The sequence below is a fragment of the Oncorhynchus gorbuscha genome, linkage group LG21, assembly GCF_021184085.1.
Source record: "Oncorhynchus gorbuscha isolate QuinsamMale2020 ecotype Even-year linkage group LG21, OgorEven_v1.0, whole genome shotgun sequence".
NCBI lineage: Eukaryota > Metazoa > Chordata > Actinopteri > Salmoniformes > Salmonidae > Oncorhynchus > Oncorhynchus gorbuscha.
Window position 1 is genome coordinate 27,145,624 of NC_060193.1, and position 17,023 is coordinate 27,162,646.

The 17,023-nt window shown below is 41.1% G+C and overlaps 1 protein-coding gene across 1 annotated transcript; it reads left to right on the top strand.

Moving 5' to 3' along the window:
• Positions 1–941: 941 nt before the first annotated feature.
• On the top strand, positions 942–6,359 carry LOC124007834 (gamma-aminobutyric acid receptor-associated protein-like). Its single transcript, XM_046318615.1, has 4 exons — positions 942–1,334; positions 4,591–4,669; positions 4,767–4,885; positions 5,450–6,359. Exons 1-4 carry the CDS (start codon positions 1,245–1,247, stop codon positions 5,528–5,530), a joined length of 369 nt encoding a protein of 122 aa, XP_046174571.1. The 5' UTR covers positions 942–1,244; the 3' UTR covers positions 5,531–6,359.
• The last annotated feature ends 10,664 nt before the right edge of the window (positions 6,360–17,023 follow it).

Consider the following 17,023-nt stretch of genomic DNA (forward strand, 5'->3'; position numbering starts at 1 on the left):
GGTGACTACCTGTTGACATAGCAGGTGTATTAATATCCAGGTTGGCCACTGAAGGGCCACCACACTGGTTTCCATATTTTCATTTTAATCAGAGATTGATTTGAATTTCGCTGGTTGATCTATGACATAGGGTAATCAACTGCTAGGGAGAATAAAACTAGCTTTGCTAGGAACCTGGAATTTGTGAAGTATGGTGTATTAAGGTAACTTTAAAAACGGGTCATAAACAGATCATATTGTTTTATGGAACTGGTTTACCTTTTCAAATGCTTTTTTACACTACTTGTAAGGATACTGTGACGATTGTGGGGCGGCAGGTACCCTAGTGGTTAGAGCGTTGGGGCCAGTAACTAAATGGTTGCTAGATCAAATCCCTGAGCTGACGAGGTAAAACTCTTTGTTCTTAACTGACTTGCCTAGGGGAAAACAAAAAGTAATATCAACAGCAGCCACCTCAGCTGACCTATGACTCCCAAGCATGTGACCACTTGTGCAACTGCCCAATCAAACTGATACTGACACCCACCTTGAAGTGTGATTAGACACGGAGAAATTATTAGTCCCACAACTTACTTCCAGGTCTGCACTATAAACACATTAAATTCAGCCATCGATTTAGTAGTCTCTGTTGAATTTGCTGCTGGCTATACTCAAAAACACGCCACGGAAAGTGCAGTGATGGGTCATATGACAACTACCTCATCACAACCGGTTGATCAAAATAAAGTAGTTCCGTTGAAAATATGTTTTTTCTTAAAAATATATATTTTGCAACAAAACAAAATGATTGCTAATTTGTTAAATAATCCTTACATTTCGATTAATTGCTGAATATTACTAAATATTTAATTCAGCGTTCAAACTTTCACAACTAATATTAATGAGGCCGTGCGACGGATGCCGCGTTCACAACAACTGGGAACTTGGATATATCTGACTTCAGTGTATTCACGACAAATCGGGAACTCCGCTTCTTTCTAGAGCTCCGAATTCCCGACCTAAATATCACTGATGTAATGATTTGACACCGTTTTTTTCATAGTTCCAAGTTGTCTTGAAAGCACCATGAGCGTAGCCTAAACTATTTAGCTAATTCGACGTGCAGACCTCTCTTGCGCGTCATATGTTATTGTATCCGTCCGCTGCAGTCGTACTAGGAAAGAATCCGAGCAAAACAGCAGACCCGTGTTCCATCGAATTGTTACTTGAGGATCTCAGATCGACACCCTGTCATTCGTTTGACAATGAAGTTCCAATACAAAGAGGAACATCCATTTGAAAAGAGACGGTCTGAGGGCGAGAAAATAAGGAAGAAGTATCCGGACAGGGTTCCTGTAAGTAGCAAGCTAAACTACCATAGCCTAACGTTTTAAATGTTTTTTTTTCTACCCAAAAGTCAATAGGGAAACATTTGGATATTAAAACTAGTATTGACATTAGTAATCCCAATTAGATAACGTTAACGTGATAACCGCTCAAGCCATGTCATGTTTGGTTTTGGTGTATTATCATAACGACGCCAAAGCAGGGCAATTGTATTAGTTTACTAGCTAGCTATCGCGTTAGCGTTTGTGGGTTGGCAACAACAATTGGCTTCTTATGGGCCTACCGTGTTCGTCGCAGTTAGGCATAATTCTAGTCAATGTTGAATTGGATTTTAATTTGTTACTAGCTAGCAATCTGTCAACATGCTTGCTGTTAATCCATGGAGTCAGACACAGTATTTCATAAGACCGGTAGCTAGTTTAACATCCTTACAAAACAATAGGAGCTAATGGCTAACTTGCTACCAAGCTTATGTCAAAATTAAACATGACATCTTAATATTCAATGTTTAATGAGTTTCTAGGTTTATAGTTTAAGGTAGTTTGTGTTGAACGAATAGTACCCTAAATAGCCTACAGCTGGTGTCAATAAGCAGTCCTTCGCATTTGGCCCCTCTGTAGGTAGGTTGTTTACAGTCGACACTGCGTGCCCCCCCCCGCACACCGCGTGCCCCCGCACACCGCGTGCCCCCCTCGCACACCGCGTCGCACACCGCGCCCCCCTCGCACACCGCGTGCTCCCCCCCCCCCGCACACCGCGTGCCCCCCCCTCGCACACCGCGTGCCCCCCTCGCACACAGCGTGCCCCCTCCCCCCGCGTGCCCGCGCCCTCGCACATTGTGTGCCCACCCCCTGCACCTATGACATTTTTTTGCTGATACAGATATCCAGCCTTTTAAGCATTCTAGTAGAGTTAAATAGGTAAAACCCATGGACACAGCGGTCTAAGGCACTGCATCTCAGTGCAAGAGGCGTAACTACAGTCTCTGGTTTGAATCCAGGCTCTATCACATCCAGCCGTGATTGGGAACGGCGCAAAGTTGGCCCAGCGTCGTCCGGGTTTGGCCGACCGGGGTAGGCCATCAAATATAAGATTTGTTCTTGCCTAGTTAAATAAAGGTTACACACCACACTGACCAAAAAGTTATTTTGTTGTCATTTACGTATGTCCCCATTGCCAGTAAATCATAACCAAAACCTATTTCTTTCACTTACTTGCTGTGCTGTTTCGTTGTTCATTTGTTTGGTAGTTTCATTCTCAACCAGGATTTCTATGAAACGCTGTTTGGGTCTTTGCGTTTCAAAAAAGATACACGTCAAATAACACTATTTGACCATCGGGACCTGAATATGACTGAAGGTCACATAATAATGACATGTTCATAACATTTTTACGTAGTTATTACACATTGATTACACTATCACTCGTATTTCATATGTCGCAACGATTCATCGATACGTATGCTATGATGCTGGTAAAGTTGTCTCGCGCACCTACAGTGCTGGTCATAAAAAAAGCTTGCTAGATCATGGATGCAAACAATGTTCTTCCCAAAAAACATAGCAAAACAACGAAATCTGTTTCAGTAGCTATAGTTAACTAGCTAACTATATAGCTGGGTATCATCTAAAATAGCCCTCATTTATAACACAATACTTATTTGATGAATGTTGGTCGAACCCATCTATGTGAAGCTAGCCACAAGAAGGATTAACCCCACAATAGTGGACTTTGCGGGTAGCCTTCAAATTAAAAGTTTGTCATTGACAGTGATGCAAATTAATACAAATGGTAGAATTTTGCCATAATTGAATACATCATGCTAAACGAGGTTGTAATGTTATATCAAATCAACAAAATAAGTTAATTTGGCAAATCTGAAATCACACTGGATGTATTATACTTTAGAATTGCATTGGTGGTGTACTTATTTCACTGTACAGCCTTGCCTATGGATTGTGGATCAATGACATGGTGGGCTATCAGTCTACTCAGTGACACCAAGAGACATTAGCGTCATAGCTCTTATTGTGGGACTCTAAAACAACTGGATTGAGCCACATTTATTGTCAACCTAACCTATGTGTATTGAACACTTCCAGAGGGAAAACAATACTGTGTGGATGTTTTGCGGTCTGATAACTCTGAGGAGGACATTGGAAAAAATATATTTAGTAGACATATACCCAATTTCATTGATCCCCAATCCTTAGGTAAAGCAAAACAGTGCCATATGAATATCATGACACACAATAGGCTGACTGGGGAGGTGATTTCACAGTCACAGGCCCGCAATAGGAGCTACAACAACACTCCAATTTGCAAATTCATTAAAAATCCTACAATGTGATTTTCTGGGGGGGTTTTTTTCTCATTTTGTTTGTCATAGTTGAAGTGTACCTACGATGAAAATTACAGGCTTTTTTTAGTGGGAGAACTTGCACAATTTATGGCTGACTAAATACTTTTTTGCCCCACTGTATGTTGGTAAGCTAATAGCAGTGATGCTATTACTGTGTAACTATGGTAGTGCAACATCTAAAAAATAGGGTACTTGGTAGTGTGTACCCAAAGCCAACATCACCCACGACAGAGAACGGTTGATTGTCAAGGGCAATGAATTCCACTATCTTGGCGTTAATGGATTTCACATTTAAGTTGTCAAGCTGAAATTTTCTTACTCTTTCAAATGACTGCTCGGTCCACACAGCAGACATTGTGGGCTAGGTTAGGAATTCTGTGTTGCACGTGCAACGCACAATTTTACGTGGCGTCAATACATTGCGTACCTACGTTTTATATCAGCTTTGACATCGGTATTGCACATAGCCGTTAAACTAGACATTGGGCCGATACCAATGTTGTCATTTTTCTGGCCTTAGAGCACAGGGAAGTATTCTTTCTCTGTGAGATTTGGTTTAATTTCTACTCCCCACTCAACATTTCTGTCCTGTCAGCTTCACATAGCAGTGGAATCTAAATGGAGAAGTAGCAAGTGAGCCAAAGCCAAAAGGTACCATGGTTTCTGAAAATCACCTCGCACCGTAAGGTATCGCAGGTCTCCGATCCCCTTTACCTTGAAATGTGAAACAAAGAAGCTTGAATTGTGCAAGCGTATGTGACCAAGTTAATTATGAATGTAAAAGTTATTCATGTAAAAAGTGTGGCTCTTTTTTTGACCGTGTCAGCAAACTTCACATTGTTGGATACATAGCCACACAATATTTAGGCCTATACTGATTGCTTTTGTTCTTTTTATTTTAGGTAATTGTGGAAAAAGCCCCCAAAGCAAGGATAGGAGATTTGGACAAGAAGAAATACCTCGTGCCCTCCGACCTCACGGGTAATTTGAACTATTATAACAGTGCCACCCATGTATCACAAACGCATACCATTCTTTTCAGAACTGTAATTGTTCAATTCCTCTACCTTTACTACAGTGGGCCAGTTCTACTTCCTCATCCGAAAACGAATCCACCTGCGGGCAGAAGACGCCTTATTCTTCTTTGTAAACAACGTCATTCCACCCACTTCCGCCACCATGGGCCTGCTATACCAGGTATGATATTTTTTTTTACATTCTCACTTTTCTGCTGCTTGTTCCTGTGGGGATTGGGATGCAATTCCCCTACCTCTGTTTTGTCAGCTCACACTAACATTTACATTTAAGTCATTTAGCAGACGCTCTTATCCAGAGCGACTTACAAATTGATGCATTCACCTTATGACATCCAGTGGAACAGTCACTTTACAATAGTGCATCTAAATCTTAAAGGAGGGGGGTGAGAGGGATTACTTATCCTATCCTATCCTAGTTATTCCTTAAAGAGGTGGGGTTTCAGGTGTCTCCGGAAGGTGGTGATTGACTCCGCTGTCCTGGCGTCGTGAGGGAGTTTGTTCCACCATTGGGGGGCCAGAGCAGCGAACAGTTTTGACTGGGCTGAGCGGGAGCTGTACTTCCTCAGTGGTAGGGAGGCGAGCAGGCCAGAGGTGGATGAACGCAGTGCCCTTGTTTGGGTGTAGGGCCTGATCAGAGCCTGGAGGTACTGAGGTGCCGATCCCCTCACAGCTCCGTAGGCAAGCACCATGGTCTAACACCTCTATCTCTCTCGCTCTCTTTCAGGAGCACCATGAAGAGGACTTTTTCCTCTACATTGCCTACAGTGATGAGAGTGTCTATGGAGACAACCATACAGAAATTTGAACCTCCTCCCTTCCTCAACCAAGTCCCCCCCCCCAAACCACACCCTGTTTCTAATGAAATTCTGTATCCAGCTCAGCAGCCTGGAGTTCCCGGAGCAAAGATGTCAGATGCACTTTCACTCCCCCTCCTGTTATCCCTTTGTTTTTACCCCTTTAGTACTATTCCAACAGTGTGAATTTTATTTACCTCCAGGTCTTTGAGATAGGGTTTTCAGTTGAATGGTCCCATAAGCCAGTTTTCATAGTGTTTTGATCATGCTCAAACCGAGAACGGATGCCATTTTGAAACTACTGTTAGAATTAGGCAATGATACCAGTTATTCTAAAGATGAGGGTTAAGAAAGGAGGTAGCCTTTGGATCTACCGTGATTAAATTCTGCTCCATTTGGCAATGAAAAAATGTAATGTGTTTTATTAATGTCGTAGTGCTGGTAAGATACTTTGAAGACGTAGTGTATTTGACATCTGACTGGAGTAGAATAGAATTCGAACTGAACAATCATCCCACCCTCTCTGCTTTGTGGTTAAAAAATATATTATTTTGATTATTATGATTATTGTACTTTATTTTTTGATTTCTGAGGTATTGTAAAGCAATTTTTGTTTCCCTTTTAAAAAGTTGGAACTCGTTATACAGCTGCGTTACTGGCGTCTCCACTCATGATCATACATGATAAAATGTGACAAAAAGCGAACTCTTGTTTCCTGTCTGTTCTTAACTGTCGGTCTTTCGCCTTCATTTTTCTGCTGTATGTGAACATATTGAAATGGTTTCCGCGACCATCGTCTTGAGAGAGACTGAATAAAGAACATTTATTTTCTTCCGTTCACACCTGCGCTTTCAAATTATTATTATTAGCTTTCAAAATGGTAACCTTTTGATCGCTACATTGATCACACCACAGGCTGCACTCACTGTGGAGATAACCAATCCCACCATCATATAGCTCGGCATGAGCTGTAGGGAGGAAAAAGACAGGTCACATTACCCTGCTCAGATGTTACATGCATCAACCAATGGTTGTGTACTACATCATCAAATGACAAATTGCTGTAACATATGTTCGCTGATACGTAAAGTACATATTAAGGGGTTGTAAGATCTGGCAGGCGTCAGGAATGCCTGGGCAGAGGAATGCGCCCAGTAATTAGCATCCATATTGCTATTCAGCCAAGATGGCGTTCTGAGGTTGTTACCTCACCTTTACACTTAGATTGGTTTAGTTTGGTGTCAGGACGCCGCCCCTATGATAACCACTGCAGTCTGCCAAGTCCTCTCCTGGAGAGCCCCCTGATGGAAAGGAAATTATGCATTATCAAAAAAAATGGTACTATGAAAAACACACATTCAAATAAAGCACTTGAAAGGGCTATTCGTCTTAAGTCTCATCTATAAATCAAATTGTATTTGTCACATGTGCCGTAGACTACAGTGAAATGCTTACTTTACGAGCCCTTTCCAAACAATGCAGAGGTAAAAAGTAAGCCAAATGTGCAAGAAAATAACGAGACTATAAAAGGAGTACCAGTACCAAATCAATGTGCTGGGGTACAAGGTAATATTTTCATATAGGTAGGGGTAAAAGTTACTAGGCAGCAGGGTGTGAAAGTGTGTCTGTGTGTGTATGTTAATATGCATGGTGTGTGTGGGTAGAGTCCAGTGAGTGCAAGAGAGTCATTGCAAATAAAAAGGCAGTTAATGCAAATAGTGTGGCCATTTGATTAACTGTTCAGCAGTGGTGACTTGGGGGTAGAAGCTGTTCAGGAAACTTTTGGTCCCAAAGTTGGCCCTCCGGTACTGCTTGCCGTGTGGTAGCAGAGGGAACAGTCTATGACTTGGGTGGCTGGAGTCTTTGACCATTTTTACGGCCTTCCTCTGACACCGCCTGGTATAGAGGTCCTCGATGGCAGGCAGCTCAGCCCCGGGGATATACTGGGCCGTTTGCTCTACCCTCTGTAGCGCCTTACGATCGGATGCCAAGCAGTTGCCATACCAAGCGGTGATGCAGCCAGTCAATGCTCTCAATGGTGCAGCTGTAAAACTTTGAGGATCTATAGGCCTACTACATGACTGTCAGTGGTGTAATGTGTCTGCATAGGAAACACACAAGCACCATTTCTTATTAGTCTTTACATTTCAATACATTTGTCTAGGCTTGTCTTATCAGTGTGCTTTTGAAGCATGATCTCTGTGCCTGCCCTGGATACTCAAGGCAGTGTGAGTTTTTTCTGTGCAGTGGGAGGGACTGGAAGGTGTGAAAGCCCTGCTGAAGACTATACAGTGCCTTCAGAATGTATTTTCCTAATTTTGTTTGGTTACAGCCTTATTCTAAAATGTATTAAATTGTTTTTTTCCCCCAATCAATCGACACACAATACCCCATAATGACAAAATAAAAACAGGTTTAGCAAATCGATTATGAATAAAAAGTGGAAATATCACATTTACAAAAGTATTCAGACCCTTTACTCCGTACTTTGTTGAAACAACTTTGCCAGCGATTACAGTTTCGAGTCTCCTTGGGACTGGCGCTACAAGCTTGGCACACCTGTATTTGGGGAGTTTCTTCCATTCTTCTTTGCAGATCCTCTCAGGTTGGATGGGGAGCGTTGCTGCACAGCTATTTCCAGGTTTCTCCAGAGATGTCCGATTGGGTTCAAATCCGGGCTCTGGCTGGGCCACTCAAGGACATTCAGGGACTTGTTCTGAAGCCACTTCTGCGTCGTCTTGGCTGTGAGGTTAGGGTTGTTGTCCTGTTGGAAGGTGAAACTTTGCCCCAGTCTGGAGGTCCGGAGCACTCTGGAGTAGGTTTTCAATCAAGGATCTCTCTGTATATTGCTCCGTTTATCTTTTCCACCATGCTTCACCGTAGGGATGGTGCCACGTTTCCTCCAGACGTTATGCTTGGCAATCAGGACAAAGAGTTCAATCTTGGTTTCACCAGACCAGAGAATCTTGCTTCTAATGGTCTGAGTCTTTAAGTGCCTTTTGGCAAACTCCAAGCAGGCTGTCGTGCCTTTTACTGAGGAGTGGCTTCTGTCTGGCCACGACCATAAAGGACTGATTGGTGGAGTGCTGCAGAGATGGTTGTCCTTCTGGAAGGGTCTCCCATCTCCACAGAGGAACTCTGGATTCTTGGTCACCTCCCTGACCAAGGCCCTTCTCCCCCGAATGTTCAGTTTGGCTGAGCGGCCAGCTGTAGGAAGAGTCTTGGTGGTTCCAAACTTCTTCCATTTAAGAATGATGGAGGCCACTGTGTTCTTGGGGACCTTCCATACTGCATAAATGTTTTGGTACCGTTCCCCAGATATGTGCCTCGACACAATCCTGTCTCGGAGCTCTATCCTTCGACCTCACGGCTTGGTGTTTGCTCTGACATTCACTGTCAACTGTGGGACCTTATATAGACGAGTGTGTGCCTTTACAAATAATTTCCAATCAATTTAATTTACCACATGTGGACTTTAGTCAAGTTGTAGAAACATCTCAAGGACGATCAATGGAAACAGGATGCACCTGAGCTCAATTTTGAGTCTCATAGCAAAGGGTCTGAATACTTATGTAAATAAGGTTTTTCCATTTTCTATTTGTCTTTTTTTTTTATACATTTGCAAATATTTCACTGTTTTCTCTTTGTCTTTATGGGGATGTTGAAATCAGGCAAATGTTTGGTTCTGAATGAGAGTTGAAAATACGTAATTTATAGAGGTCTATATCTGGGTCAAATCAAGGCTGGTCTAGACCAGACAAAATCTGAACCAAACCTAGAAATCTATGATTGGTTCAGACTACACGAAAGACGTCCCAAAAGCATCAGCGTCGGTCCATGCTTACTGAGGTGTAGCCTGTGTTCCCTGAAATATATATTTTTTACGAATACCCATCTATGTGGTAAGCCTACCGTTTGTAAACACCCCCCAAAAAAGACTTCCAAAATAATTCGGCTTGTGCTTACTGGGGTGTAGCCAACCCCGTCGGCCGCAATGGAACTTTATGAACGCCCATCCATGTGATAGGCCATTACATTGGCTTTATTAGTCCTGTTTCCAATGACTAATCAATTTGCCTATTTAAATTGTGAATATCAGCTACCCAACTTTATCAGGAGTTATCGCGAGCCAGGCCTATTTACAACATGTTTACACAGCGGGAAATGCAGAAGTATTTTATTTTTGTCTGTGATCAGCTTGTCAAAGAAATTGACGGATACAAACTTGAAACCATTGAAAATGAAGTGACACTCCTGACAACAGTTGTGATTATCCATTCCATATGGTCAGTTTTACTTTGACCTGTCCTGTTTTTAGGATATGTTGTTTGTTAACATGACAGCGCGTTTTTTTTATTTGATTCGGTTAGGCCATTTGATCGGAGAAACCTGCATGATGTAGAAAGTGACCATGTCATACAATTGTTATACATTTTGTATCCAGGCTGTAGGCTACAGAAAATGTCACAATCTTTATAACATATTCTTTATCTGCTACATGATTTATGTTAGATGCTTGTTTTTATGGAACGTTGGTGGAGCGCTGCAGCAATGCGTCTCTCCAAAACCCGAGGTAAAGACAGTTTCAGGTTGGATATTCGCCTGTCATTTTCCTTTTGTTCACCAATAGCAGTTAGGGACCGTTAACATAGTGACAAATAAAATGTAACAAATTTAAATAGCTCTATAACCAATACATTGCACACACCTTTTTTTGTAGTTTTTCTTCTCACACATTTTTACATTCATTTTTCAAACTTTCAAATGTCAATAGCTCCTTGGTCATGTGACCTACTGACTTCAAACAAGGTTCAGAATGTCCACTGACTGCCCTTATATAGTCAGTGGACTATAGTTATTCCATTGTACTGGATCTAATACATATTAGCATTTTACATAAATTCAGAAGTGTAATACTTTTTTTGTGACATACTGTGAAAACTCCCCTGACTGCTGGCTCTGTCACTTTCAGACATGTGGCAGGTAGCCTAGTGGTTAGAGTGTTGGGCCAGTAACTGAAAGGTTGCTAGATTAAATCTCAGAGCTGACATCTGTTGTTCTGCCCCTGAACAAGGCAGGTAAACCTCTGTTCCTAGGCTTTCATTGTGAATAAGAATTTGTTCTTAACTGACTTGTGTAGTTAAATTAAGGTTTACTTCCCATCATTTTTTAAATTTTATTTCACCTTTATTTAACCAGGTAGGCAAGTTGAGAACAAGTTCTCATTTACAACTGCAACCTGGCCAAGATAAAGCAAAGCAGTGCGACAAAAACAACAACACAGAGTTACATATAAACAAACATACAGTCAATAACACAATACATTAAAAAAAGAAGATCTATGTACAGTGTGTGCAAATGTAGAAGAGTAGGGAGGTCAGGCAATAAATAGGCCATAGAGGCAAAATAATTTCAATTTAGCATTAACACTGGAGTGATAGATGTGCAACTGATGATGTGTAAGTAGAGATACTGCGGTGCAAAAAAGCAAGGGGGTAAGTAATAATGTGGGGATGAGGTAGTTGGGTGTGCTATTTACAGATTGGCTGTGTAGAGGTACAGTGATCGGTAAACTGCTCTGACAGCTGATGCTTAAAGTTAGAGAGGGAGATAAATCTCCAGCTTCAGTGATTTTTGCAATTCGTTCCAGTCATTGGCAGCAGAGAACTGGAAGGAAAGGCGGCCAAAGGAAGTTTTGGGAATGATTAGTGAAATATATCTGCTGGAGGGCGTGCTCCTATAGTGCTATGGTGACTAGTGAGCTGAGATAATGCGGGGCTTTACCTAGCAAGGACTTATAGATGACCTGAAGCCAGTGGGTTTGGCGACAAATATGTAGTGAGGGCCAACCAACGAGAGCATACAGGTCGCAGTGGTGGGTGGTATATGGGGCTTTGGTGACAAAACAGATGGTACTGTGATAGACTACATCCAGTTTGCTGAGTAGAGTGTTGGGGGCTATTTTGTAAATGACATCGCCAAGGTCAAGGATCGGTAGGATAGTCAGTTTTACGAGGGTATGTTTGGCAGCGTGAGTGAAGGAGGCTTTGTTGCGAAATAGGTAGCCGATTCTAGATTTAATTTTGGATTGGAGATGCGAGTGAGTCTGCAAGGAGAGTTTACAGTCTAGCCAGACAACTGGGTATTAGTAGTTGTCCACATATTCTAGGTCAGAACCGTCCAGAATAGTGATGCTAGTCAGGCAGGAGGGTGTGGGCAGTAATCGGTTGAAGAGCATGCACTTAGATTTACTACATTTAAAAGCAGTTGGAGGCTACGGAAGGAGTGTTTTATGGCGTTGAAGCTCATTTGCAGGTTTGTTAGGACAGTGTCCAAAGAAGGGCCAGATGTATACAGAATGGTGTCGTCTGCGTAGAGGTGGATCAGAGAATCATCAGCAGCAAGAGCGACATCATTGATATATATAGAGAAAAGAGTCGGCCAGAGAATTGAACCCTGTGGTACCCCCATAGAGACTGCCAGAGGTCCAGACAACAGGCCCTCCGATTTGACACGCTGAACTATATTTGAGAAGTAGATGGTGAACCAGGCGAGACAGTCATTTGAGAAACCTAGGCTATTGAGTCTGCCGATAAGAATGAGGTGATTGACAGAGTCGAAAGCCTTGGCCAGGTCGATGAAGACGGCTGCACAGTACTGTCTTTTTTCGATGGCGGTTATGATATCGTTTAGGACCTTGAGCGTGGCTGAGGTGCACCCATGACCACCTTGGATACCAGGTTGCATAGTGGAGACGGTACGGTGGGATTCGAAAATTGGTCGGTGATCTGTTTGTTAACTTGACTTTCGAAGAACGTTTTTACACTGTCTGGCAGTCTTACTAATGTGCCAGATGTATGAGGAGAGACATCCTCCTTTGTATATATGGCATCAAATATTTCCTAACACTTTGGATCCTATTCTGTTAGAAGACACAATGAGTCAATGCAATTATTATTTTTTTTTTACTAATTACTGTCCATGAGTAACCTCAACCTTGTGGGTCTGTGGGTGTTTGGGTCAATAAAGTGCCAACTCAATTCTAGTCTCTCATGCCCCTATGAACAGGGACACAGGGCAATAGCTAAACCAGCCCTTTTTGTACTGGAATACACTAACCCCTATTTGGGTCTCTATTCTTGACACACAGCAGCAGTTAACCAGATAAGAAGTCAAGAAGATCAAAACGTAGATGTACGTAGGTGTATTACATCCTGTGATGGTCCCACTGTCATATCCATTCTGGATTCTGAGTGGTAAAATCAGAGCTGAACAATGCCTCTATGTATGTGTATACTGTATGTGGGAATGTCTTATTTCCGTCCTACATGTAGTGTTGATACATTGTATATTCATCAACTGCATATATCATAAATTGGTATTGCAAATGGAAGTATTATGTTTAACAACTGACATATTCAGATAAACACACTTTGACAAACACACTTTAACTCACATTGGTGCTTACAATTCCTTCTCTTTTGTCATAGACTTGATGGGCACTGTCATCTGTGATCTTTGTGATATAACTTTAAGCACGTACTGATGAAACTGTCACTTAATATTTTATTCTTAAAGTCTACAAACGCTCTACTTTTATTCACTATGTGATAGGGTTGGATCCTATCTGCTACTTTTATTATTCTCCTGTAAATAGTTCAGTGCCTATAATTTAGGCTGTGTGTAGAATGGGGCATAATGGAAGTTACCTCTACTAGATTATAGTGATCAGGAAATCAGCAAACAGTTTTGGCCTGTGTATTCATTTGCCTATAATTTGAGTGTACTTCAAAATGAGAAGACCCTGCCATGGAAAAGACCACTGGGTGGTCATAAAGTGGGGAAATAGCTCACACTTTCAGCTGTGGGGTCTTTGTAATGCAGGTTTGATAGTTATATTTTCAATAATGAACAAGTAGGTCAAAAACTCTATTGAACTTTTTGGTGTAGATGGCCAAGGAAGTTGCACAGAACTTCCCCAAAAAATAAATGGCTGAGGATATACTAAAGATGTCTGGTATGTAATTACATTTAATTCAAAGTAAATGGAAATTCTTTATTTTTATGTACAGTTGAAGTCGGAAGTTTACATACACCTTAGCCAAATACATTCAAACTCCGTTTTTCACAATTCCTGACATTTAATCAGAATACAAAAAATCCCTGTTCTAGGTCAGTTCAGATCACCACTTTATTTTAAGAATGTGAAATGTCCGAATAATAGTAGAGAGAATGATTGATTTCAGCTTTTATTTCTTTCATCACATTCTCAGTGGGTCAGAAGTTTACATACACTCAATTTGTATTTGGTAGCATTGCCTTTAAATTGTTTAACTTGGGTCAAACGTTTCAGGTAGCCTTCCACAAGCTTCCCACAATAAGTTGGGTGAATTTTGGCCCATTCCTGCTGACAGAGCTGTAGTAACTGAGTCAGGATTGTAGGCCTCCTTGCTCGCACACGCTTTTTCAGTTCTGCCCACAAATGTTCTATAGGATTGAGGTCAGGGCTTTGTGATGGCCACTCCAATACCATGACTTTGTTGTCCTTAAGCCATTTTGCCACAACTTTGGAAGTATGCTTGGGGTCATTGTCCATTTGGAAATCCCATTTGCGACCAAGCTTTAACTTCCTGACTGATGTCTTGAGATGTTGCTTCAATATATCCACATAATTTTCCATCCTCATGATATCATTTATTTTGTGAAGTGCACCAGTCCCTCCTGCAGCAAAGCACCCCGGCAACATGATGCTGCCACTCATGTACTTCAAGGTTGGGATGGTGTTCTTCGGCTTGCAAGCTTCCCCCTTTTTCCTCCAAACATAACGATGGGCATTATGGCCAAACAGTTCCATTTTTGTTTCATCAGACCAGAGGACATTTCTCCAAAAAGTACGATCTTTGTCCCCATGTGCAGTTGCAAACCGTTGTCTGGCTTTTTTATGGCGATTTTGGAGCAGTGGCTTCTTCCTTGCTGAGCAGCTTTTCAGGTTATGTCGATATAGGACTCGTTTTACTGTGGATATAGATACTTTTGTACCTGTTTCCTGCAGCATCTTCACAAGGTCCTTTGCTGTTGTTCTGGGATTGATTTGCACTTTTCGCACAAAAGTACGTTCATCTCAACGAGAGAGAACGCGTCTCCTTCCTGAGTGGTATGACGGCTGCGTGGTCCCATGGTGTTTATACTTGCATACTATTGTTTGTACCGATTAACGTGGTACCTTAAGGCATTTGGAAATTGCTTCCAAGGATGAACCAGACTTGTGGTCTACAATTTATTTTCTGAGGTCTTGGCTGATTTCTTTTGATTTTCCCATGATTTCAAGATTTCAAGTGGCACTGAGTTTGAAGGTAGGCCTTGAAATACATCCACAGGTACACCTCCAATTCACTCAAATGTTGTCAATTAGCCTATCAGAAGCTTCTATGGCCATGACATAAAAATTACTTGTGTCATGCACAAAGTAGATGTCCTAACCGACTTGCTAAAACTATAGTTCTGACTTCAACTGTAGTTGTGTGGGACAGCCATATGTTCAGTTCATGCCTATGATTTCAGAGTTCAGCAAAGCCCACAACTGTTTTATTTAACATGTTTATAATCATTTGACTACAGTGGCGGCATGTAAGACAATTTATGATATAACACAATGGATGGCTAATTCGTCATACTGCATTGATATTATTTATAATGTGTTACGCTTTGTTTTGTTTTAGATTTAATGTTTTGCATGCCAACGGTGATGTGCCTAGGAATGAAGACAAAAGAGTTCAGAGTGAAGAACACAAACTGGAAGTGCTGTTTTTGTTGTTGAAAATATATGCTATACCCCATCCACACCAAAGAGGCTCTGAAATGTACATCAACCAGGGATAAAGAGAAAGTCAACACTGTGAAATGTTTAGTACTTATTTGAAGTAAAGTGTCTGTTGACATGTTGGAAATTGATAAAAAATGGTCTACAATTTATGTTTAATTTGTCAATATTCCATTTTTATTCATTTATTTACTGGCCACCATTACTGTGGTTACATGTTCAGTATATGTATTGACCAGCAAACCCACTGCAGCCTACCTCACAAGCTCACTCTCCATCCCTGCTTTGGACAATTAGTAACATGACTCTTGTACTTTGCCATTTTCCTTCATGGTTGATATTAACAATGAAAGGGGATATTATCTGTCTCTCTCCTATTGTGTACCACTGTTAAATACTGTGGCAAAAAAAACAGGGAAAATAAGTACTTAGAACTACCAATTATTATAGATAAATATTAAAGAAAAGGGTTAACACAACACTGGACTGAACCCCCTAATTGTCAAACTAATATTAATGTACAACAATATAGAAGATACATGACTAGAGGTTATGCAATGTGGGTGTATATCCACTGCACGCTTCTTAGGTGTGTAATTGACATGACCAACGAGCTATTGAAATGTAAAACTATGAAAAATGTACGTTACACTGTGCGATTTTACAGCACACAACAAGAGTGTGCAATATATAAAGCTAGTCCTTGGACATTCTGAAGTTTGTTTGAGTCCAGTAGGTCACATGACCAAGGAGCTATTTACGTTTTAAATTCTAAAAAGTGTATATAAAATCAAGTGAGATGAAAATGGACAAACTGAAGGGTATGCAATGTGTAGGCCCACTGAGTGTACATTCTGAACCTTGTTTGAAGTCAGGTGGCCACATGACCAAGGAGCAATTGAAATTAGAAGGTTTGAAAAATGTACAAATGTGTGACATGTAATTTGACAAACTAAAGGGTGTGTTATGTGTAGGCCCACTGAGTGGACATTCTGAACCTTGTTTGAAGTCAGGTGGTCACATGATCAAGGAGATTTTGACATTTAAAAATTCATGTAAAAATGAAAATGAACAAACCAAAGGGTGTGCAATATAGAAGGGTAGTCAGTGGACATTCTGAACCTTGTTTGAGTCAAGTAGGTCACATGACCAACGAGCTATTGATATTTGAATATTTAAAAAAGTTTGTACTTTGTTTACACTCCCTAACTAATTCAACTAGGAATACAAAATGCTGCTCACATTTCCACATGTTTAATTAGCTTTGAAAAGCTAATTAATGTCCAAATCGTGAAAATAAAACCTGTGCAATGTTATTCCAACAGCATGATACTCATTTGGAGTCTGTGGCTCAAGTGGTTTGAAAGCTATTGAGCGCAAACATCAGTCGAATATCCAACTTGAAACTGTCTTTACCTCGGTTCTCCAACAGCACCCAGGAGAGGCCTCTGGGAATGGACAAGCAAAATATTTACTGTAACTGCCTTTGACAAAGTGGGCACTGTTTATCACAGGGTGGCATCACTGCTCACCTAAAAATCCGATATGCAAGTGGTTGAGAGAAATTTTGATTGTTTTCTGACATAATTATGTGAGGTTTTAGTGAGTCAACAGCCTTGAAGGTTCGGATAGCTTTTTTCCCTTAATAAGTCAAAGTATCGCTTAACTGCATTTTTTGTTTACT